This window comes from Drosophila grimshawi, unplaced genomic scaffold (genome assembly GCF_018153295.1).
Source record: "Drosophila grimshawi isolate 15287-2541.00 unplaced genomic scaffold, ASM1815329v1 contig_1367, whole genome shotgun sequence".
Lineage (NCBI taxonomy): Eukaryota > Metazoa > Arthropoda > Insecta > Diptera > Drosophilidae > Drosophila > Drosophila grimshawi.
In genome coordinates, this window is record NW_025062889.1 from 14,029,111 (window position 1) to 14,051,635 (window position 22,525).

The 22,525-nt window shown below is 39.0% G+C and overlaps 5 protein-coding genes across 7 annotated transcripts; 2 read left to right on the top strand and 3 right to left on the bottom strand.

The window, feature by feature from the left end:
* Window positions 1–494: 494 nt before the first annotated feature.
* LOC6561102 (serine-rich adhesin for platelets) lies at window positions 495–11,785 on the top strand. The gene is made up of 6 exons (XM_043215602.1): window positions 495–529; window positions 908–993; window positions 1,095–1,825; window positions 4,796–5,219; window positions 5,302–5,690; window positions 11,760–11,785. The coding sequence occupies exons 1-5, from the start codon at window positions 505–507 to the stop codon at window positions 5,680–5,682; spliced, it is 1,647 nt and encodes a 548-aa protein (XP_043071537.1). The 5' UTR covers window positions 495–504; the 3' UTR covers window positions 5,683–5,690; window positions 11,760–11,785.
* Window positions 11,786–13,782: 1,997 nt separating this feature from the next.
* Window positions 13,783–18,722, top strand: LOC6561103. 2 transcript variants are annotated; one of them, XM_032734112.1, is made up of 3 exons: window positions 13,783–13,860; window positions 13,925–13,991; window positions 18,259–18,722. In XM_032734112.1, the coding sequence occupies exons 1-3, from the start codon at window positions 13,798–13,800 to the stop codon at window positions 18,627–18,629; spliced, it is 501 nt and encodes a 166-aa protein (XP_032590003.1). In that variant the 5' UTR covers window positions 13,783–13,797; the 3' UTR covers window positions 18,630–18,722. The 2 variants fall into 2 exon arrangements, with proteins under 2 accessions (XP_032590003.1, XP_001986811.2); XM_001986775.2 differs by lacking the exons at window positions 13,783–13,860; window positions 13,925–13,991 and adding exons at window positions 14,838–15,326; window positions 15,403–15,463.
* LOC6559394 (aarF domain-containing kinase 1) lies at window positions 15,475–17,326 on the bottom strand. Its single transcript, XM_001986777.3, is given in 4 exon segments — window positions 15,475–15,769; window positions 15,771–15,875; window positions 15,940–16,491; window positions 16,578–17,326. Coding segments are annotated over 4 exon segments (1,548 nt in total). The 5' UTR covers window positions 17,232–17,326; the 3' UTR covers window positions 15,475–15,532.
* On the bottom strand, window positions 18,702–22,496 carry LOC6559395. 2 transcript variants are annotated; one of them, XM_032734111.1, is made up of 6 exons: window positions 22,243–22,496; window positions 20,425–20,505; window positions 20,157–20,366; window positions 19,302–20,089; window positions 19,019–19,240; window positions 18,702–18,943 (listed from the first exon to the last, which is right to left on the bottom strand). In XM_032734111.1, the coding sequence occupies exons 1-6, from the start codon at window positions 22,441–22,443 to the stop codon at window positions 18,739–18,741; spliced, it is 1,707 nt and encodes a 568-aa protein (XP_032590002.1). In that variant the 5' UTR covers window positions 22,444–22,496; the 3' UTR covers window positions 18,702–18,738. The 2 variants fall into 2 exon arrangements, with proteins under 2 accessions (XP_032590002.1, XP_001986814.2); XM_001986778.3 differs by having other exon boundaries at window positions 19,302–20,086; window positions 22,243–22,473.
* On the bottom strand, window positions 20,704–22,231 carry LOC6560143. Its single transcript, XM_001986779.3, has 3 exons — window positions 21,626–22,231; window positions 21,440–21,558; window positions 20,704–21,303 (listed from the first exon to the last, which is right to left on the bottom strand). Exons 1-3 carry the CDS (start codon window positions 21,911–21,913, stop codon window positions 21,084–21,086), a joined length of 627 nt encoding a protein of 208 aa, XP_001986815.1. The 5' UTR covers window positions 21,914–22,231; the 3' UTR covers window positions 20,704–21,083.
* Window positions 22,497–22,525: the final 29 nt, after the last annotated feature.

Sequence of the window (22,525 nt, forward strand, 5' to 3'; positions counted from 1 at the left end):
AAGCAGCAACAGCAACAGCAAGCACAACAACAACAACATCAGCGACAACGACAACTACAGAGCGCAGCATCAGCAGCTCAAGAGCAATCAACACTTTCCATACGAAATCTGAAGCGCAGCACGAATAAGGATCAGCGGGAGAAGTGGAGATTTTTAACAAATTCGTCGGATATTTACGAGACGAAATTTATTGAAAGTTCAGCGGGTAATAACAACAACCACAATAACAAAAACAACAACACTAACAGCAAATCACAATCGAAGATGCTTCACCGCACTTTCATCAATCAGAATTTAAATGATTTTCCTTTATTTAATTTTCTTTATTCTTTGTGGAAAGTTGAAATGAGAAAACAGCAGGCGTTAATATACGAAATCAGAATTGGAATAGAATCCGAATCACAATCAATGCTTGATTTCAAGCTAAAAAAAAATTTGCATAGTTTTATTTGTTAAACGAATATCAGTTTTTCTTTACCACAAATAACAGAACAAATATTTGAAATGAGAAATGTTGTTTGGCAAGAATGTTAGTAAGCTTTTCAATATGAATTACAAATTTATGTGTAATGAAATTTTTAAAGAAATTGCCCAAAGGGTAGGCTGAAAAAAGATTAGCATGAGTTTTTGTAGGCACATGAATAAATTTTGTGCCCATCAATTATTTATTTTTATTCAAATCCTACTCTAGCTTCATTATCTAATTTTAAAAGCGTAGTTTATTAACAATATTAGAAAAGTTTTTTTTGGATACAATTTGTAAAAAGAAATGTTTTACATTTGTTACTTTAAATATCAATAATACCTACATAATTTCAGCTTGTTGTTTAATTTTTACCTGTAGCTACTTTGCATATCTATAATATCTATACAATTTCTTCCTGTTGTTATTTGTACTGTGGAACAGCTCAAACAATGGACGATATGATTTTTCAGTGCAGCAATCAAAATTCCATTTACGTGCTTAATGCCGGCTACAACCCAACGTATGGGGTAAGTTTTCTCTTTTCTGTTTTTCTTTCTTTATTTTTTTTGTTGCCTAAGGGTCAAATTGTTTGCCCAAGTGCTGGATATTCAAGGGTCGACTTTTGCAGGACTTTGGCGCAACAGGGCGTGAAATGAATGGCAGCAGGACAACAAGAGGCAGCACAAGCAATGCAATTGGGGCAAGTTATTCAAGTGGCGCCTGCAGTTTGCAGCATAAATTCAAAACTTTTGGCACAGTCAACGGCAACTCGTCAGCAACAGCAGTAGCAGCAGCAGCAGCGGCAACAGCAGCAGCAGCACCAGCAACACTAACAACCCCAGTAATATCAACGACAACAGCAACACAAACAACAGCAAACTATGCGAATCCGGTCGCTACATCAATGTCAACCGCAATGTGTTCACCGGCAACGGCAGCGCTGCAGAAATTGTTCAATTGCAACGTCGGCGACGTCGGCCAAAATGACAGCCACAGAAATCAACTGCAGAGCCACACCAACAACAGCAACAATTGCTCAGTTAGGAGCCTTAACAATAGCAGCCTGTCAGCGACAGCGTCATATAGTAGATGCTGCGATCCGCTCGAGAGCGCAACAGCAACGGTGGCAGCAACAGGGGCAGGTGCAGGTGCACTACCATTGCCACAGCCAATGCCTCTGCCACTGCCACTGCTTGGGGCCGTGGCCAACAGGAAGAAATGCACCAATGTCAAATCAACGCTTATTGCCAAGAAGACAAAGTTTTTGAAATTTCTCGAAGAAGAGAAATGGCGCAGCAGCCAACAGCTGACACCGGATGATGCGGATGCCTGTGGCGCCATCCAGCCACAGCCCAGCAGGTGGGTACTTGCCAACCAACCCATACCCCTTCCCCATCCCCTCCTGCGACTCGCACACACTACTCTGTGGCAAAACTTATAAATTCTCATAAATGTTATAAGGCATATTGCGGTGCTAAAATTGTGGGCAACTTTTTATGGGGCACAAGTTTATTGGGCCAGCGGAATTTTGCGAGTTGCTGGCAACCCTGCCGATATGCCAAGAATCCCCGCCGCGGGGACCAGCAGCAACCAGCAACCAGCAAAGTATGCGCTGGCATAACAACAACTTTGTCATTTAGTTTGCCACGCTCTTATAAGACTTGGCAAGAGTGGCCTAAATAAAAATAATATTGCAGAATTCTGATTTTATATGAAACGAAATACAATCAAAAATAATCGAAAGGATAATGTAATTGGCAAAACTTATCGATTTATTGCGTATAAAGAGTACGAAATACAACATTTATCGATCGATAAATATCTAACTAAGGCAAAATAGTTTTCAATTGCAGAATCAAAATAATCATCATATGATTGTCAAACTCTATGAAAACTTTATATTCTTATAAAACTAAATATTCGACATATTCATATTTTGTTAGAAGTAGGTTTTTTTTAACAAATTGTGCCAATAGGTTGAGTTTTTAGTCATTTCTATTTAATAAACAGCCTCAAAGTTGCTGCTAAACAGTTTTTAAATAAAGTTGGCCAACACAAAAAGTTGCTGCTGTTTTTCAGGTTTCGCCCGAGCTTTAGTTAAATCTAATATTTATTAGAATTACCACAACATTTTAATAGCTTATTGGATGATGGCTTTAAGTGATAGTCTTTCAATTTATTATTAACTTGATGTCTGGCATCTGAAAGTAATCAACACATTTTATGCTTTGGGGCGCATCTTTATGGCAGTCACGCTGCAAATGAGTTCAACTTGGCCGAGCACATGGCCCACCGGCTGTTAAACGCATTCAATTAGCTGTCCACAACATGACAGCGGCACACACCCGCACACCCACAACCCGGCCCCCTCAATAAACCTCCGCTTCCGCTCCCGCCTCTGAAATTTCGCCCGTGGTTGTTTAGCCGTGCAATTTTGTTGCATTGTACATGAAGTCATAAGTTTTGATGGCCAGCGCTTAGCACGGACAAACTTCCCCGATGGGGGAAGCGAGAGTCTGGGGTTGAGAGTTGGTTTTGAGTTGCTATAGCCATTTGCGAAATTGAAAAATTAACGCGCTAACGGAAAGTTAGTGAAGCGTTTAGCGTACCAGAGGCCGAAGCACCATAGTGGAGCAGTGCTGATATAAATTTGATTAAAGTGCATGCCACACATGCTGCAAGAGCTGCCTCCACACAATATTGAAATGCAATATTCATATATCAATAGCTAACGATCTGCTTGGGAATGGTGGGCGTGACTGCCAACACACACAATAAAATATATATATATATATATAGAAGAAGAAAAATTAACTTTGAAATGCCCGAAGGTGAGATATGTTACTTGTGAAACTATTAGCAAAAAAGTGAGGTAAGAAATAAATAATATAGAAGACAGAACAATGGCTAAATGACATATTTAACACATTCAATTAGGTTAATATAGGGATCAGAAATCGATATTCATTGGCTATTTTGAGAGGATGACTGTTATACACTTCATAATATCCTACATATTTTCTCAATTTAATGGGTAAAAAAAAAGATATCAGCAAAATTAAATTTTCACACTGCACACATAAGGCCCAAATAGTTTGCGACGCTAACTTTTCGCCAAGTTTTACCCTCGTAGTCCTTTGTCGTAATGATGATGTCAAAATGCACAGCCTTGAATATTTCATTAATTGCAACTTGCAACGGAGCACAACGAGAATGACGGCAAGTTTTTCTTTGATTTATTAGCGACTTTAATTAGTACGCAGCGTCAGCAGGGAAATGTACTCGGCCTCTTCTCTTTCTCACTCTTTTCACAGTTGATAACAAGTACATTTTGTGGAGCACATTTATCAAGGGGGTGTCGCGAATTCAGCTCAAACAACTTCATCAAGTTGCATAGTGTCGCAAAATATCAAGCAAAACATTTTTTTTTTTTTTTTTGGTGGGGGAATAAAAGTTTCTTGTTCAGTTTTCAACTATTTTTATTTTTTTATTTTTTAAATTTTTTTTAGCACCCCCTCAAGTGCCATTTTACCCTCTGAGTACAAGCAGCTATGACTCTCGCTTCCTTGCTCCCTTCATCTATTTTTTAATGGCCTGCATTACAGTTGATAAAAAATAAATGACCTGTGCCATTAAGTGACGAGGCGTGGGAGGCACAGATGAAATATGTCCTTTTGAGATGATATGACAGGGTGACAAGCCTGACATGCTTAAGTCAAAGTAAATGACAACTCAATCACGTAACAAGCAATAATTGCTTTGATTTGACCGAAATCAAGTTATTTATTTCATTAATTATACCAAACACTACAAAGTAATTATAATAATAAGTTATCTCTAGTCATTCAGTATACATAAATTTATCGGCTCACAAAAATGCTCGAAATATGTTTAAGTTTTGCCAACTTAACTGTGATTATGGAGCACTTCTCCACTTCTGTGGTGGCCACAAATTATTAATGTCAGACATGTTGAAGGTGAAGTGAACTCCCTTCCACACATGAAAGAGAAGTTGTCACAGACTAATTTCACCGCAAACTAAATATATTGAGTTGAGTGTTCAGATTTGCTGATATGTGTTTATAAATATATAAATCGCCAGCTATAATAAGTTTTTCCTTGCCGCAAATTAAAGTTGTATTCGGAACGAGACGATGGCTTAGGCTCAACAGTTGAAAGTAAATCGCGATGAAAAGTATGCTATGTTTTCTTTCAATTTGAATATTCTATGCTTACTGTGCTGTGAGTTGTGGTGTTCATTTGTGCACTTGAGCGTTTAGTTTAGTCAACCGAAAGCTAAATACACGACGAATAAACTTTTCATTTCAGGGCCAACAGCAATGAGGCGAATCCTTACACAGCGTCCACCTCCACAGCCACTGCCACATTGTCTTCCACTTCTACATCCATGTCGGCGGTCGAATCATCATTTGCCGGTCACTCAGCCAGCAAGAATAACAACAGCAACATGAAAAATCAAAACAACAACAGCAACAGCAACAGCAGTCAAGAGGCAGTTGGAGTAGAGCAACAGCAAAATAAATTGAACAATTGGAGCATGCATAATGACAACAACAACAAGTTGGCAAACTACACACAACAACAACAACAACTACAACAATCACAGCAAAAGGAGCGGGAATTGTATAAGCAAACCAACAGGTCCTCCAGCTATGAACTGTTCCAGGAGGCGGCGGATCTACTGGGTCTCAGCTGCAGCCTTTGTGATAATTGCCGTTGCTTAGACTGCCAGGTGCGTATTTACCGAGTAAAGAAATAGAAAGTAGGCAACTCAGAGTGCTAGTTCGAATAAACAAAACAAAAAAATCCCACAGAGTGGCTACTTTGACTGCGCTGATGATGACGACGAGAGCTACTCGGAGCAATCACTCATGGATGAGTACGATGAATACGATTATGGCTACAGCTACGATGAGCAGATGCTGCTCCTGACAAGCGCCCATCCAGCTGACCAGTCCAATCAGCCAGAGGACTCACAGCATGAGCAGGAGGAGCTGCCGCTCTGCTATGCAGTTGATTGCCAGCAGAATTGCATCAAAGTGAATGCAGCTAGAAGGGAGTCCGAGTCTGAGCATCGTTTAGCCATTGATGTTGATTTAGTTAATGCAACCAGCAGCCAAGTGCTGGAAAATTGTGTAACATTCAACGATTTAAGTTTATTGGATGCCGAACAGCAAGTGGAGCCATTTACGTAAATGCTCAGGTACGTGTAAAATCCTTGAGTGTGGGTGTGGGTGTAGATGTGTTTGAAATTTCATAGTTGAAGAACCTGTAAATGCTGTATGCCAATGTACTGTGAGTCGCAGGCGTGCTCTCATAAATGTTGAAGATTGAAGTAGATTAGCTTTAACTGAAATTCTCATTTAGTGGAGCACCAAAATGTAATCACTCAATTAAATCTTATACTATTTTTGATGCTCTCTTGTATTCAATTCAAGTTTTAAATCCTCAACTAATTTTAAACAATTTGCAAATTCTCCTTTGTGGTTAGTTAACAGAATGCAAATTGAGCACATCATAAAAACCATGAAGGAATTTCAAATTGTACCTTCAAATACATATTTTTTGTGTCTTTTAACAGCATACCAGCCTGCATGGAAAAATGTCCGATGCGAAACTCAAAAGCCAGCCATAAATAAACCCTGAACTAATTTTTGAACAATTTACGAGCCAACTAATGATAATATGCTGACCACTTTTTTTTGGTTTTCACAAAAATTCATACACTATAACTCTTAATACTTGGTACAGTATGAGAGGCAGCAACAACAACAACAGCAACAAAGGCGTTTTTATGCAAAAGCAGCAAATTGCATTTTACACAAAACTAAATGCCTGCTGAGTTGGCAAAGCTCCACTTCTCAGTTGGGGCATGCTGCGGTGATGCGGGCAACAAAGGGCGGGCCGTGACAGTGGTGGGCGATTGTGGGACAGCAGCAGAGCCGCAACACTGGCAATGCCAACCACTTGGCCAGTTTATTGCTTTTAGCCAAGTTGTGTTTTCTGTTATTGTTGTTGTTACTTTTAACCGATTGTTGTATACGAATGCGCTGCCGAAAACCCCCCGGCCAACCACTCACTGTAGCTCAGCAAATTTGATTACGCACACACACAACTGTGTGTGTAACATGGACAAGTGCAATTTCCATATTTGTGGAACAATATGCAATACAATTTGCGCATTTGTGGCGAGCAGTTTTAGTATTAGGAATGGAACCGCGCTTTGTGCATCAAAGAGCATTCTGAAAATTTTCCATTTTAGTGAGAGCAGACAAGTCAGCAAAGCAAACGAATACTCCAACAGCAACAAAGAACAGAATTAAGTAAAAATCCATTATCTGAAAGCGTACGAATTCTAATTAGAAAAGCAATGGTAGAAATTTTTGAAACAAGTCGTAGTGGAAATTAAAGTCAACCTAAACATGGCTTTAATCCTTTTTTCCTCTAATAAAAATAAAATCAGAGCTTAGAGCAAAGTAGAGTTTTTGTTTCAGTTGTAAGAAGTTTTGTAAAGTTTCGTTAATGTTTTTCAATTAGCTTAATGCTCAATGAAATTATTGCAGCTGGAATTTATTTAAAATTTAATAAAAACATTATACTAGAGACAACATCAGATGAAAGTAGAAGTGGAAGAAGTAATTCCATTAAAAACTTCTTCGTAATGCAATTGTATTTTAAATCGATAATTCTGTTTTTAATTTGAATTTTATATAAATTATACAGATTGATCTAATTAAATGACTGACTGGGCAATTTCATTTTGATACATTTATATATCATTTTAACTTTATATAAATTAAACAGTTTTGCTCTAATTAATTGACTTAGTAAATCCAATAATTCATTTTAAGAATCAGACCAAATTAAAAAAAAAACAGGCACAAAGTAATAATTAAAACTTGAAAGTTATGCAATTAAAATCTCTTGAAAGATTCACAATTAATACGGCTCAAAAACTTTCAAGAGTTGTTGAACAGGATAACATAATGAATGATAACAAATAAAACACACATGAAACCTGCACTTTACACAATGATTATTTGTGACAATAAAGCAGACAAAAGAATGCATCTGAAATCTATGCAGAGCTCTTTACGCAAAGTGCTCTCTATACAAATAAAAATGTTTGCAGGTTTGCAAAATTCATTGCCATCACAATAGCAAATAGCAAATGGTAAATGGTAAAAAATAAGTAAAAGTAAAAAGCAAATGGCTAAAAGCAAACGGCGAATGGGGAGAACGGTGAATGCCTTAAACTTAAATCGAATTACATTTGCCAAATGAAATTTCAAGCGTTTGTGCGGCAAAATCCTCGCTAGTGAAAAATTGCCTGAACAAGCGGCGCAATAAATAGACGTTGTGTGTACGTAAAGCCCATTTAAACCCAAGACAAGGACGAACGTGTGTGTGTGTGTGCTGTATGTGTGTGCTGTATGTGTGTGCTGTATGTGTGTGCTGTATGTGTGTGCTGTATGTGTGTGGTAGGGTCTCCAGCAAAAAGCCGCTTCGAAGTGCATTTGCTGTTGTTTAAGCCAAGAGAGCGCATCTGGCGCTACTCTGCCATTTCACTTGGCTACATTGGCCCATGCTCCACGTTCGGCAAACTGCTGCTCCTGTGCTCGACTTTTGTTTTGTAGACTTGGCTAGTTGCCAGAGATACAGCTAAGACAAGCGCAGTTGGCCCAGAGAAAAATGTACTTGGCTATCACATGGCTAACACATAATATACGAATGTAACAAAATGTTTGCTTATTCATTTAATTTATATGTGACCCGCAAATTTTTCCACATTTTTCTTTCAGTTCATAAACAAAAACTGAGCTCCTAGACAACTATGTATCTAATCAAAAATCCATAAAAATGATAAAAATCTCTAAGGCTGAATAAATGAAATAGAAACTGTGAAACTGTCAGCCGTCTTGAACCAGTTGAAAAATGATTGCGTCTTTGCTTTTAAAGACCAGTTGAGGGCTTAACACATACTTTAATTGTCTGTTTAATAAAAACAACATCCGATGCCATAAAATTACACTCCACCAAATGAAATTTTACCCAGCAACCCAAACTAGTAGTTGGTTGGGCTTTTCAATTACCCAACTCCACTGTGATTCCAAGTGTAACAAAAATTGCCTCAATTTCAATTGATGCTGATGGGGAGCTTATATGCCTAGAGATTAATACATTCTGAAAACAGAATTGTTTAGATTAAAATCTTTGATATCAAGACAAGAATGTATTTTATTTAAATTATTTAAATTTAAATTATTTAGATTATTAAACATTACAAACAACTGAATTACAAAGAACTGAATAGTTTTTATTCCGAAACTAAGTAATGAGGACACTGTGCAGGAACTTGGCTGCAAATGCAGGCACGCCCACAGAGTGTCTACTGTTGCCAGTGCCACAGTCGCTTAATGATGCTTGATTTAATTAATGCCGCATTGGCCACGTGAACGCCACATGGATGATGATTGAGAGGGAGAGGGCAGCTCGGGGATCGAGAATGCGGCAATTGGAAATTGTAAACGCAACGAGAGAAGAGCCACAGAGAACAGCCAACGAGTCATTTGCTGATGATGATAATTTATGGGCCTGAAGGGTTTTGCGGATTTCGCATTCGAAACCTTATTTCCTCTTTTGAGCGTGTTCAAATATTTGCACTGGCATTTCTTCGTCTACTGCCACACACACACACACAGAGACACAGACACACACAGGCATTAAGCATCAGGCATCAGACGCAGAACAAATTGTTTACAATATTTATTGTTTGCGTCTGCGACTGTTGACAATGATGAAACGGCAACTTAATGCCTCACTCCGCCTTACTTGTGCAAAATCAGCGCCATGGCAACTTGACTTGACCAGAAACACAAGTCCAATACCAATACCAATGCCAATACACTCCAATGGCCACCATCCGCAATTCGCAATCCGCACCAGCAGCGGCGTCAATGCTCATTTCCGTCGACATATTTTCATTTCCTTTTCGTTTTCTAGGTTTTTTATTTTTTGCCCAGTTGCTGTTTGCTGAAGGATTTACAGGACTGCCTCCTGCCATCCATTGCAAATTGTAATTCATTAAAGTTTATTGTACTACATTTTTGTTGACCTGTTTTATTTTTAAGGAAGCCTTGGCTATAACTAGACCGTTTGGGCCTTATTTTTGGTCCAATATACGCCAAGTGCAAACTTTTTGCCAATATCCTAAAAGTATAATTAAAAATGTTGGCCTTAGCGTTGATAAACAAATCGAGTTTTGCGCCAACTGTGCCGACTGTGCGCTACCCTGCAATGATTCAGTTAGTCCTTAAGCGCTTCCTACTTAGTTTCCTGAATATATTCAAGCTTAGGCTGACTTCAAAGTATTTTGACTAAGCCACTTTTGTGTTTACTTAGCAACTCCTTGAATTCCCATATTTGGCTAATTTCTTGGCAAAGACAACTTCATTAAGCCCTTTAGTCAAACGGGCGAAGGTAGCGCCTCTTCCGCGTAAACAGTGGCAAAATAAACAAATCTATTTTATTCTGATATTTTTTATTTTTTTTATCTCATTATAAATTATAATAAGCAGCGCCGCACTGTGTGTGTGTGCGTGCTTATTTTTGTGTGTGAAAATTACATGCATATCTCACGCGCCAACAAATTTTACCAAATATATTAATGAAATTATTCAAAAAGTTTTTGTGCTGCTGCTGCGGTTTTTCATGTTGTTGTTGTTGTTGTTATTGTTGAGGCTGTTGTTATCAAAATAAGCAAACAAAGCGGGAACAATTCGCACACTTTGGCGCCAGCGGCTACGCAATTAATTTTACTTAACATTCATGGACAAAATGAGGCACGTAGCCGATAATGAAAACCACAGCTGCCACGCCCCAGCCGCCTCCACTGAACCTGATGGCACGCCCACACAGACACAGCACACGCCCACACTAATTGTGCTAACAACTTGATTCCAGCTGAACGACTTTCAACGAGTGAATGGACACAAAGTCAGAGGGGTCCTGAGGAAGGGGGCCTGGGGATTGTGCTCAAAATTTGCACCACATAAAAGGATTTTATGACGTGTGAGGGACGCCTAAAAAGTATTCTATCTAATTGTAAAGGCATCAAGCAAATGCCACAAATTTGTGCGTGCGTGTGTGTGTGTGTTTGCTTTAGCACTAAAATTTCTCATACATATATTAGTTTTGTGCGCCTGGGAAAATCCTACTTTTTGCGACTGCTGCAGTTTCATAAATTTAAAATTCAAATTTAACATAGTGCTAGACCAAGAAACAGCACTCACACACCCAAACACACACATACACGTACACACACACACACACTTGTGTGCAGAAAACAAAGTTTCGTTTTGCGGCAAGTTACAAAGTTTCAATCCTCATGCAAATTGATTTGTGTCTTGTGTTTCTCCAACAAATTTCTGCAGTTTACCTTACAACCTGTTTGTTTGTTTGTTTTGGTTTGTGTGTAGGTGTGTGTGTGTGTGTGTGTGTGTGTGTGTGTGTGCGCATATTTGATAAAGGTCTTATATGTGTGACATTTCACTTAACATTGTTAACTTAAAATCAACACGCAACTATTAACTGGGAATTCACATTGAAATTAATTAAAATGTCACTTGAATTTACTTTGTCATTCAAAAATAATTCTCCCTGTCACTCTTGCTCTCTCTCTCTCTCTCTCTCTCTCCCTCCCTCTCTCCCTCTCTTTCTTTACAAATATATACGCTCGAAATAAATTGTGCGCTGTTGGGCTGGTATTGTCTTGTATAGACAAAATTATATCAATTTGAGTTTGGCTTAGTTTCTGCATATTTTAACTAGGTCCTCTTTTAATTTGTTGAAGCATACTTTTAGGCGCTATTGTCAAAAGCATTTTAAAGCATTTGATATTCATTTAAGTGGACATATATGAATTACACTATATGCATATGTGCATATATTTAAGCTGGCACATAAATTATGCAAGTTCTGGAGACTTAGTAGTCTATAATAATTTTTGAACACAGCACTCTGGGCGCAGTCAATGTGACATGATTTAAGGCCAAAAAGTATGGGAATCTATGAATTTTTTATGAGCCAAAATAACGCTTGTGTGGCTGTGAGTATGTGTGCGTGTGTGTGTGTGTGTGTGTTGGCGCTTTTGCCTGAAATATGTAAAATGTAAATTATTTATTTATGCATTACATGTGATTTTTAGACCGACCCGATTACAACAATAACAATGCAAGTTATCTATTTCCAATTTTCTGTTTTCCATTTGCAGATGACGATACGAATGTGAAATATGCAAAAGTAAACAAATTGCAGCTAATTATATTGAAATTTAATAAAGTATGTTAATTGCATGTGACAGTGTATGCAAATAGTACTACGCTGTGTGGTCATGTCATTTATTTTTGAATATAGCTTCAATTAAATTGCAAAATGCCAAAGGCAACAGATCAAAATAAAGCAGCTTTATACAGCTACTGAAGTAAAGAGTGCAGCGGTTAAAAACAAAATCCAATGAAAAGTTAATAAAGCCAATTAAAATCGTATATAAAATTCTTTAAAACCAGACAAACTATATTCGTAATATCAACAATATTCATTATACATTTGCAATAGCATTTGGTTTTGTTACAGTTTACTTAATTTCAGCCCTTCCAAATAAAAATAAAAAGCTGTGCCAAATTATCAAAAAAAAAAAACACAAAAAAGAAAAAAAACTTTAACCAAAACTCTGAAATATTATATATATTATAAAAACTATTAGAAAGGTTAGCGTGTAATATAAAACTGAATATTATCTGATAATTACATGAAAATGTTGATGTTAGTCATAACAATATATATATATATACATATAAATTAGTTAATGTGAGTAATTCGATTTGTTGTATTGCAATTAAGAAACTTTTGTCGTGTCTGGTGCTTTTTAATCGTTTAATTGATTTCAAATCAAAATATACGTTTGAAAACTCAATGCAAATGTGTTTCAATTATTGAAGACTGGAAATTCATTTCAAATAAATGGTAACAAATGTTTTGTGTATGATAATTCCATAAATATATCGATAAATGATTACAAAAAGAAAACATCTCCGACCGCTAGATTAAAACACTCTTTTAAAATAAAAGAAATATTTTATATTAAAACAGGTTTGGTTTCAGGTTCATCTCGCAGACTAATTTCGAGTGCAAATTACATGGCTCAGTAAACAATTTGGCTTGAAAACGATTTTTTAATGCAACTTTGATGCAAAAGAGATTTACATTAATGCTAGACACAAAGAGGGACCAACAAAAAAACAGAAGAGACACACATACACTGAGATGGAGACACCTTGACACAAACACTGTGCCTAAGTGTGCGTGCATAATGCAATAAAAACAACAAAAGAATTCTGCTCAGGTGCGAGGCGCTCTTCTCGAATATACATATGTGTATGTGTAGAAAGCGGCGCGTTATGCAAATGAGCAGCCGTTCGGCAAAAATCTCTCAACGCAATGCACAAAAGAGCGATAATCATACATATATATATATGTATGTATGTATGAATGTGTATGTATGTATGTATGTGTGTGTGTGTGTGTGTTAAAGTGTGTGTCTGTGGGTGTTGGTATGGGTGGGTGTATAGGCGTGTGTGCTCATTCATGCATACTAGCTAGGACTGTGGGTCGGGGTTAAGGTGCATGGCAAAGATTGCGCATACCGTGCAAGCTGACAGCCAAAAAGCCAAGCGGCCATTCACTTTAATTAACGGTTGATGACAGCAACTGGCTGTGTTTCTCTGTTTGGGTTAACGGATGCTCTTGGGTCTTGACAGTGGGGGAGACGCGGCGGCAACAAAGATACATACAGAATGTCTCGCTTACTGGCGGGTTTGTACAGTGATAACCAAAGCCATAAAACGAGCGGGCAAAAATGGCAATCTGCTTATTGAAGTGGGGACCCAGAGTAATGGTGATAACGGCATATATACACCACTAAATAACAGAGAAGATATACCAAAAAAATAATAATAATAGTAATATTAGCAAGCATAACCAGTGCATAATTCATTCGCATTCTGCCAGCCAATCGGAGTTGTCTTAATTCGGTTAACGAGTTGCATGTGAATCGATTTTTAGAACTAATTAAAATGTAATCAATGCCTACTGGAAATATACATTCATAAAGCCGTATCCATACTCATATCTTATCGTTGGACATGCGACAGGGCTTACAGTGAGTCATCGCTACCGAAAATAAATTCCACATAACTCGAAGAAAGTATCTGAAATACGCACTATAAAGAACGTAAATAAACAACATTTAAATGGATTCGGAAACATTGCTAATCTCATTGGCCATTATATGCTTTTGCCTCTTCTTTCTACGCGTAAGTTAGCAGCAAATATTATTGTTATTTTTTTCGTAACATATGTTCTGACACTGAATTGCAGACCATGATGATAGCCTATCGCTTTTACTTGCTAAGACGGCTAAAAGAGGCGACTCAACTCGAACAAGGTGAGCAGACATTATCTCAAATATTTGCACTAGTTTCTGGCACTTCGAAAACTTGGTAAGAGATGGGCGCGTGTCGTGGCTTTTTTTTTTTTTTGTGAAAAGTTAAGGGTGTTTTTTCACAAACCTAAAGATTCAACAATGTACGAGAAAGATTTACAAATGTTTTTATAAGTTGACTTAGCAATGGTTATACACTAAAATACAAAAATTCGAATGACTGCAAGTTTAAGAATTCAATTGAGAATTCACTTACATATCTCAATTACATTAATAAATGGTTTATTCAGAATAAATGCAGTCTAGTGTTATATGTACAAATATTTAAAATTATGTCAACAAATTTCATATGTACAAATATTTTATTTATATACAAGGAGGTACTTATGATTAGTAAACAAAGTATATCACTTCCTAAACATTAAAAAAAATCGGTATATGTGCGTGTTTAGTATTCATAACCCAAAAGACAATCCCTATGATAACGGCCAAAAACTGAAAACTTACCATTAAAAATACTAGCCATAAATCATCAAAAGCAAAACGATATGCATATATAGATATATATGTAGATAGTATACAAACATTCTAGCAGTTTGTGCGACTTTTGCACACATTTATCATGGTGCCCATTAGATAAAGAGGGTAAGACTTCCCCCACCTGTCCCCTTGCCAACGCACAACTCATACGATATCAGACAAAAAAAAGTACAAAACTTAAGCCCCGACTTGGCACTGATTTTGTCAACTTTATCAGCTAATGATTACAAAGCAAATATGTGAGCCGTGCCTGACCCATGATGACTGATCGCCAGCCAAATAACCAGGCGCATTTATTTCGGTGACTTCAGTTCCCTTTGAGCGGGCATATCGAGTGAACCGAAACTTTTCAAGCTATTTTCGGAGCTGCGTGCTGCAGCGAAATGGCGCCCCTAATAGCAGTACCAGCACTAAGTGCAACAGCAACAGCAACAGCAACAGCAGCAGCAGCAACAGCTGCACCAACAATTGCTGCAACAGTAACAACTGTAGCAACAACAGCAGCAGCATCAACAACTGCAGCAGCAGCAGCAACTAACAACAGCAGCAACAACTGCAGCAGCAGCAATAACTGCAGCAGCATCAACTGCAACAACAGCAGCAATAACTGCAGCAGGAGCAACAACAGCAGCAGCAATAACAACGACAACCCCGGCTAGCATTGTGATCAACTGGTACCCCACCAGCGCCCCTAGCACCATTGGACCATATTGGAACAATGGCTTCTATTACGGCAATGCATTTTATATTGTGTGGGTGTTCGTCTTTTGCTTATTGATGCTACTCCTCGTCCCAATGGTAATGCAATTCAAGTACATATGGCCAGACTTCCGCTAACTAGCTTTTCTCTATTTCGCCCAAAAACAAACCAAAGTCGGTAATAATGCGCAAGCGTAAGGAGAATTTACGCAGACTAGCCATGCAGAGGCAACGAGGTAAATGTTCTTTTTTTTTCGCCAACAAAATTTGTACTTTAATCGAGTCAAAGGTTAAGGCCAGTAGAGCTACAACACCTGCTTGAGCGCGGTCAGAAATCCAAAGTTAATCAGACCCAAGTAGAGGTAGTAGATATTCAGCTTGAACAGCTCCCAGCGCTCGTACAGCCGCAAACGCCAACGTATCGATGCAGATGACTGTTGTGACAGTTGCTCCGCATATGACGATTGCACACAGCACTTGGACATGGCCCAGAAGGCGGTCATGCGATTCTGTGTGCGCAGCGTTGACTCAATGCCCCGGATTCAGATCATTCGTCTTCAATATGAGCAGCATTTGGCGATCCACCTGCTCCAGCACGTCCGAAATGTGCGGCAGCACCAACGATGTATTACTTTGAAGCGTATTCTTCTGCAAAACGTAACAGCTTAGAGTAGGGAAAGATTTCAACTTTTTATGTATTTCATGCACTCACCTCTTCTTTGGAATATTTAACTTTGTTAATACCCTGCAAGAGCGTTTCCCAGGGCCGACCTGTCACCATGCACACGAACAGACCATATAGATCACCCTTGATGCCCAGCTGTTCGCTGTGCTGACGCATCGCTTTCCGATCGACATTCAGTATGCTCAGCCAGAGTTTTGAGTACTCATAGCGAAACTTATCGCTCAGATTGGCATAGAGGCCATGGTCCAGCAGGACAATTTCCAAAGTGTTTTTGGGCGTTTGACGGACGAGTATATTGCCGGGATGTGGATCGCTGTGCACGAAGCCCGTGGAAAAGATCATCTCTGAGTAGAGTTTACCAATCTTATTGGCCACCGCAAAGGTATCAATTTTGTGCCGTTTTATATAGTCCAAATCAGTGACATGACCACCCTCCAAATATTCCATGACTAGCACACGAGATGTGCTCAGCTCCCAATAGATTTTTGGTACACGCAGCCAGCTGTATTTCTTAAAGTGTTCAGCAACCTTTTCTGCGTTTTTGCCCTCGTTGAGAAAGTCCAGTTCAATGGGCAAATTCTGTAAAAGGAGAAATGTAAGGTTCAATTCAATAAGGTTCAAAAACTTTTTCAAAGATCTTTTAAAAATGTCTATTCCAAACTCACCTTCTTGGATTCCTCGACCAGCCACTGGATCTTAAAATCGGGAAATATGCGTGCCAGCATCTTAACGCCCAATTCCATGGTCTTCATGTCCACTCGAGAGTTACCCTTCACATATGGATGCTGCACTTTGACGGCAACAATTTCGCCCGTCTTCAGGCGTGCCCTGTGCACCTGGGCCAATGAGGCAGTGCCAAGGGGTTCGCGTTCGAAACTATCGAATATATCGTCGGGATTGCGTTTCAAGTCCTGCCTGATCACCTTGTACAGATCCTCAATGGGATTCTGTGGCGCATCCGAATGCAGCACCTTCATTGTCTGCACAAACTCCTTGGGCAGCAGATATTCCAAGGCACCAATATGCTGACCCACCTTGATATACACGCCCTTATTCGTGCAAATCAGCTTGAGCAGCTTCTCAGCGGCAATCTTGTGCACGCGACTCTTCTCCGCCTTGTATTCGGGCGTCGTCTTGTCCCACTCCTTGTAGTACAACTCCCGCTTGTAGGTCAGCGCCACATCAACGACGGCACAAGCCGACCGCGACAATCGCACAATGCCCAGCGAGTTCAGCTCATAATCATTCGTGTGCAGACTCAGTCCGGTACTGATAAGGCCGGTGCCCAGGGCGCCATAGCCCAGAACGCGTCTTAGCATTTATGGCAGGAAACGCAGAGCTGGGAGAACAGCACAGGTAGTCTGCAAAAAGTGTACTAGTTCAGATTAATAATTCAGCTTTTTCCACTGCCAGCAATGACGCAATGAACCGTTAAGTCAACAAGTTGTCATCTCGCTTTAGTGTCAAAGTGTCAACCTTTAAACCCCAAGCTGTTGGCAAGAACTATTTCAACCGTCAAAGAACCTTTAAACTGAACAAACTGAACAATTGTTGAAAGAAGCTTTTTTTTAATTCGAGCTTTCTTAAAGACTTTTGTGTTCGTTAGTTTAACAAATTTAAAATTTTAACGTGTTAGCCTTTTAATCTTATAAGCTGACTTTCACTAATAGTTAATTTATTATATATTTGCGTTCAACTAATTACAACACCAAAACAAAAAGCGATTTATCATTAAATTTGAGCTTTGGCAATGGATCACATTTTGCCACTTGACCTACAACCTGTTGCAGCTGCATTAAGTCACATTTACATATTTGACGAGACAAAAACACAGAAAAAACCCCTGGCAGACACTTTCACCATTTGTTGGGCCAACAACGTCAGCAATTGTTTATCTATTACATAAATGACCGATCGAAGTTAAACTTTCGGCCTTAAACACTTTTTGTGCAAGCCGTTTCACTTACACTATCTATGCGTGTGTGTTTTACGTGTGTGTTTTTGTTAGTGACTCTTGCTAACACTTACACTAAGTTAATAAAGCAGCTTTAAATTTGATACCGCTGGGGCAGCCAGCTGCGCGCTACTGAACTAACAATCAGCTGTTCAAGGCACATATACAGCACCTTCAGCGCAGATTAATCGATAAAAATGTGAACAAGTCGTTAGTATTAAATCGATAAATTACTATTCAAATTTACGAGCTTGAAAGATAAGATGAAGCGTGAAAAGACATAATGTTTTATATTGATTGCCACATTTTATCGGAGCGATAAGCGTTGCAAAGATATCATTTTTGTGTCAACATTTAATACTCGTTTCTATTTCTCTTTGTCTCCAACACAGCACGGCAACAAATGGAGATTAGCGTTACCAACAATAGCACAGCGAACACAGGCAACAACTGTGGCAATGGCAACGGCAACGTTTGTATTCAGGCCGACAACGATATAAACGACATCCGTATATTACCCAAGGGCATGGATCTACCACCCAGTTACGATGACCTTAGCATCAACAGTAATGTCAAGCAAGAGGGCATCATGGGGGCCTCCACACTGACAATAGCCACTGATTTGGAGTGCAGCAATCCGAATCTGGCAGTAGCTGTAAATGAGCCACCACCAGAATATGATCCGAGATTCATAGGTAGTGCAGCCCCACAATCAACCACTGTATCTACAACAACTGTTGTTTCGGTTACGCCAAGAATCTAATTTAACAGCACTCCTATATATTTTACAACTATGTATATTTAATGAAATGGAAATAAAAAAAAATGCACTTCCTTAAATGGAAACTATTGGAAACTTTATTAACTTAACTCTAGCAACGTAAAATTTCATCCAACTGTGGCCCAAATCTGCCATAGGGATCCTTAGGTAATATAAGTATGTTATCGCACCACGAATATCCAATGACGCGATTCTCGATAATCTTCTTAAATGCTGGATTCTCATGGATCAGGTCACGATAGTTATCATTTGAGACAACCGCTGCGTTACGCTCATATGCCAACTGTAGGATGAAGCTGAAATGACACAATATATATATATATATAAGATATATCGGTAAATAAGAGATATGAGATTGACTGATAACCTACCGATCATCATAACTGATACTTTGTTGATTAGGCAGATTTTTGCATGGTGTGAATACAATTTTTCCATCCCTATGCAATTGATCGAGAATCTCTGGATTCGTTGATTTGGTAGCATTGCGACGAAATAACGGTATAACGGCCTTCACATCGTGTCCCATTTTCTGAAAATATTCCACACAATATTTGATGCCCTCCGACGAGAACATGTTGGAGCAGCCATGGCTGTAAAGCAAGTCAATTACAAAAATGTGCTACCAAAATTTAATGCCAAAATGATGCTCACCCAAAGGCCACATTGCTGCCATCGATGATAATGGAACGCTTATTCGAGATGGGCTCGTCCGCTCCCGTTTCCTTGTCAGGATTATATGTATTACTATTGTAATCAGCCAGTTTTTTGCGTTCAGTTGTCGTAAATAGTTGCGGGCTCATACGCTGCCTGTACATCTTTGGCGGATTTACACCCATTCCAACATTATTCTCAACCGGCTGCTTCTTCTGCGACGCCTGATCCCCTAACTTCTTCTGTTCCCACCTTTTGTATTTTTTATTAAGTGGCTTCTTTGGCTTATCGTCCGTTGGCAGAGGTATAAAACTCTCTTCAATGATTATCACGCTGTCGTCCAGTGAATTCGTTGATTTTTGCTTCTGCGTTAGCTTCTCTTTAGACATGTTGGGATGCTGACGATCATCGGTAATTGCAACTGAACACTCATCTCGATTATCATAGCTATCGTCTAATACAATGCAGCTATCATTGGATGCACTTAAAGGGGTATACCTTCCTGGATAGACAAAGCCACGGCCAGATCTTTTTGACCAAATATCAAATAATTGACGCTCTGGCTTTGTGTCCACCTCAAAATGACTGCAACTTGGAATGTTATCGTCCTCGTTGCTCGTAGTAAGTGTTTTTATTGGCGGAACCTCGTTGGTATTGTCGTCAAGGCATTTATTTGATACATCTGGATCCAAAATAATGCAGTCATCGTCGTCACTACTCTCAATCTCCTCGATAACCTCGCCCTCCTCCATCGTTGTGTTTAGAATGTTTCTGGAACCCGCTGACTGCTGCAGTAGTGCGACATTAACGAAGTTCAGCAGAGAGCACCATAGATCAATTGAACTTCTTGATTACCTGTTTGCTGCGATAAAACTTTCGTTTTGGCAGCAACAATTGCCGCTGCGTGTTGCCTTGAAACTCCAACTTCCGTTTCAATGGTTTCGATGTCGAAGTGTTCCTGGTAAACGAGTTAAATGCACGACGCTTGATGGAATTTGCCAGTTTTTGTGAATAGCTGCAATTATTTTGCTTTGGTTTCCTATTTTTCAAGCGCTTTAGCGGTTTCTAAAAGTAAATGGAATGTTAAAAATCATTGGGATAGAAATTTTTTCTTGATCCATACCTTAATGTGATCATCCTTGAACTTCTGAAAGTTTGTACGTTTTGAGTGCATTGTTGAATTATCCTTTAGTTTTTTACGAAACTGATGTTAAATGAAAAAAATACGTGCGTTAATTTCTATACTTTTCTTTGCGAGACTTTGAAAAGTATACAATATGCAACTTTTCATACTTACTGCGTTTTGTTTCAAATTTTTTTCATAGTGGTTCTTTGAGTAAAACTACAGTTTATCACTTTGATTAAATATACATCGATTTTATTTCATTTTTGAATTGCAACATTTTTGACAGGCCAGAAAGCTTACGTATATCATATATCATATCATATATCATGATGTATCAGAATTACATTGTGAATACATTCAATTTGACTCCACTTTGCATATGGCTCCAATTTGACGAGGATTAAACAGCAATAGGCTAAATATTGTTAATTGGCGCTTCACTGTTAATGCAGCTAATGAAGTTCCTGAATACACTTAGATTAGACAAATTTCATTAGCTAAACAACTTAAAATATGTCTCAACCACCAAGTTTCAATTTTCAGTAAAATAAACAACACATTTATAACCATATATAGTTATTAAAGGCAACAGATTAGTAGAGAAAGCAGAATGAATCCTTTTACTAACTACTGTGACAACTGACAACTGCATCACTTTACTCCTTAAGCTCCTTAAGCTCTTTAATCTCGTTGCTTATGTTGGTCCGCGCCAGCTGCTCGTACTTGTCATGGTATTCAGCTGTTGCATATATGCACGGTATGAGCAGCAGTGTTTCCAACACCCTAATACGCATCGATTTGTAGACCCCATCGTCCAGATTCGCATATTCGTGCCGCAGCAGCTGAGTGTAGTGTTTATACTCCTCCGGCGGTGCGCTGTGCGTGAGATTTGATTTAAAAACATTGCTTTTCCTGCATATATACCCTTGCAGAAGACATTCAAATCGATTTACTACTAATAATTACTCATCTGCAAGGTTATTTCATGTTCGTATTGTTATTGATTACATACGCAAGCACAACTAGATCCACATCCTGCAACAAATTGGCCTCGTCATCGTGCGACCAGGTGACCTCATTATCAGGCGATTTGCGACCCAGCAGATTACACACCAGCGACTTAGCCTCCTCCTGTTTTACATTCAATAGCCTTGTAGAATGCGTGGGTTAAAACACAAAATGCAGTTTGCCTACTCACATCCTCAATGTTGGCATCGCGACAAAATTCATCGAATACCTCACAATTCTGTTCCACACAGCTACGATTGCCATCGAAATGATAATACTGAAAGAAGGCAGCAAGTGCAATGCTGGGCGCACAGTCGGACAGATGCGAGTGCTTGCGCTGCATCATCTCCTGCCAGTTGTGATAGGCGCGTGTGGGACTGTCATCGCTCAGATGCTGTTCGATCCGTGTAAACCAAGTGCTGCTCACATCCTCGGGCACATCGTAATGAGCGCAAACATTTCGCCAGATTTGTTCCATCTTCTTGCTGATTACCTCTTCTTTTAGCTTTATTTTATTCTTATTATTTATTTATTTTTTTTGGTGGGTCTAGTTACACTTTTTTTGGCCACTTTTTGGTTTGACAAATTCACTATGATTCAACTTGCTGGAAATTATCTGCTGGAACTCACTCGTTTTTCACATTTTTTTTTTTTTTTTTTTTGTTTGGGAGCGCTGGCGCTTGCGCTGTCTCGACTTGCACGTAGCACCCCCAACAAAATATCCGCGACGCCCCCAACCTACTTGACGCGATACATGCGAGTATGCAACTAGATATAACCAATAACATTGAATTGCACTTTACTTACATTGCTTTTTCGTGCCGCAACAAAAGGAGCAACGTGAACTGAAGTCGCGGGAAGAGCGCTTTCTGCATTGGCTTTGCACGTGTTTGCGACTGGAACCGCACGCAGCGCTGCTCGGCTCTGCTGTTGGTTGCTGATTTTCTTATGCTGATTTTTGTGTATGTAGGACCTTTTCCTTAGACTACTTTTGTTTTTCTTAAACATTATTTACATTTATTGAGCCACAACAAACAATGGTTTATATGCAAAATGAACTGAATCTACCAGAAATACGCAACAGATTTTC

Coding starts and splice junctions, on each gene's coding strand:
- LOC6561102 (XM_043215602.1), top strand. CDS start 505: ATGAGAAATGTTGTTTGGCAAGAAT. Junction 530..907: donor AAATGTTGTTTGGCAAGAAT/GTTAGTAAGCTT, acceptor ACTGTGGAACAG/CTCAAACAATGGACGATATG. Junction 994..1,094: donor GCTACAACCCAACGTATGGG/GTAAGTTTTCTC, acceptor CGACTTTTGCAG/GACTTTGGCGCAACAGGGCG.
- LOC6560143 (XM_001986779.3), bottom strand. CDS start 21,913: ATGGAACAAATCTGGCGAAATGTTTGCGCTCATTACGATGTGCCCGAG. Junction 21,559..21,625: donor GCGATGCCAACATTGAGGAT/GTGAGTAGGCAA, acceptor AATGTAAAACAG/GAGGAGGCTAAGTCGCTGGT. Junction 21,304..21,439: donor GTGGATCTAGTTGTGCTTGC/GTATGTAATCAA, acceptor TCTCACGCACAG/CGCACCGCCGGAGGAGTATA.
- LOC6561103 (XM_032734112.1), top strand. CDS start 13,798: ATGGATTCGGAAACATTGCTAATCTCATTGGCCATTATATGCTTTTGC. Junction 13,861..13,924: donor TTTGCCTCTTCTTTCTACGC/GTAAGTTAGCAG, acceptor ACTGAATTGCAG/ACCATGATGATAGCCTATCG. Junction 13,992..18,258: donor GGCGACTCAACTCGAACAAG/GTGAGCAGACAT, acceptor TCTCCAACACAG/CACGGCAACAAATGGAGATT.
- LOC6559395 (XM_032734111.1), bottom strand. CDS start 22,443: ATGTTTAAGAAAAACAAAAGTAGTCTAAGGAAAAGGTCCTACATACAC. Junction 20,367..20,424: donor TCAAGGATGATCACATTAAG/GTATGGATCAAG, acceptor ATTTACTTTTAG/AAACCGCTAAAGCGCTTGAA. Junction 18,944..19,018: donor AGTATCAGTTATGATGATCG/GTAGGTTATCAG, acceptor GTGTCATTTCAG/CTTCATCCTACAGTTGGCAT.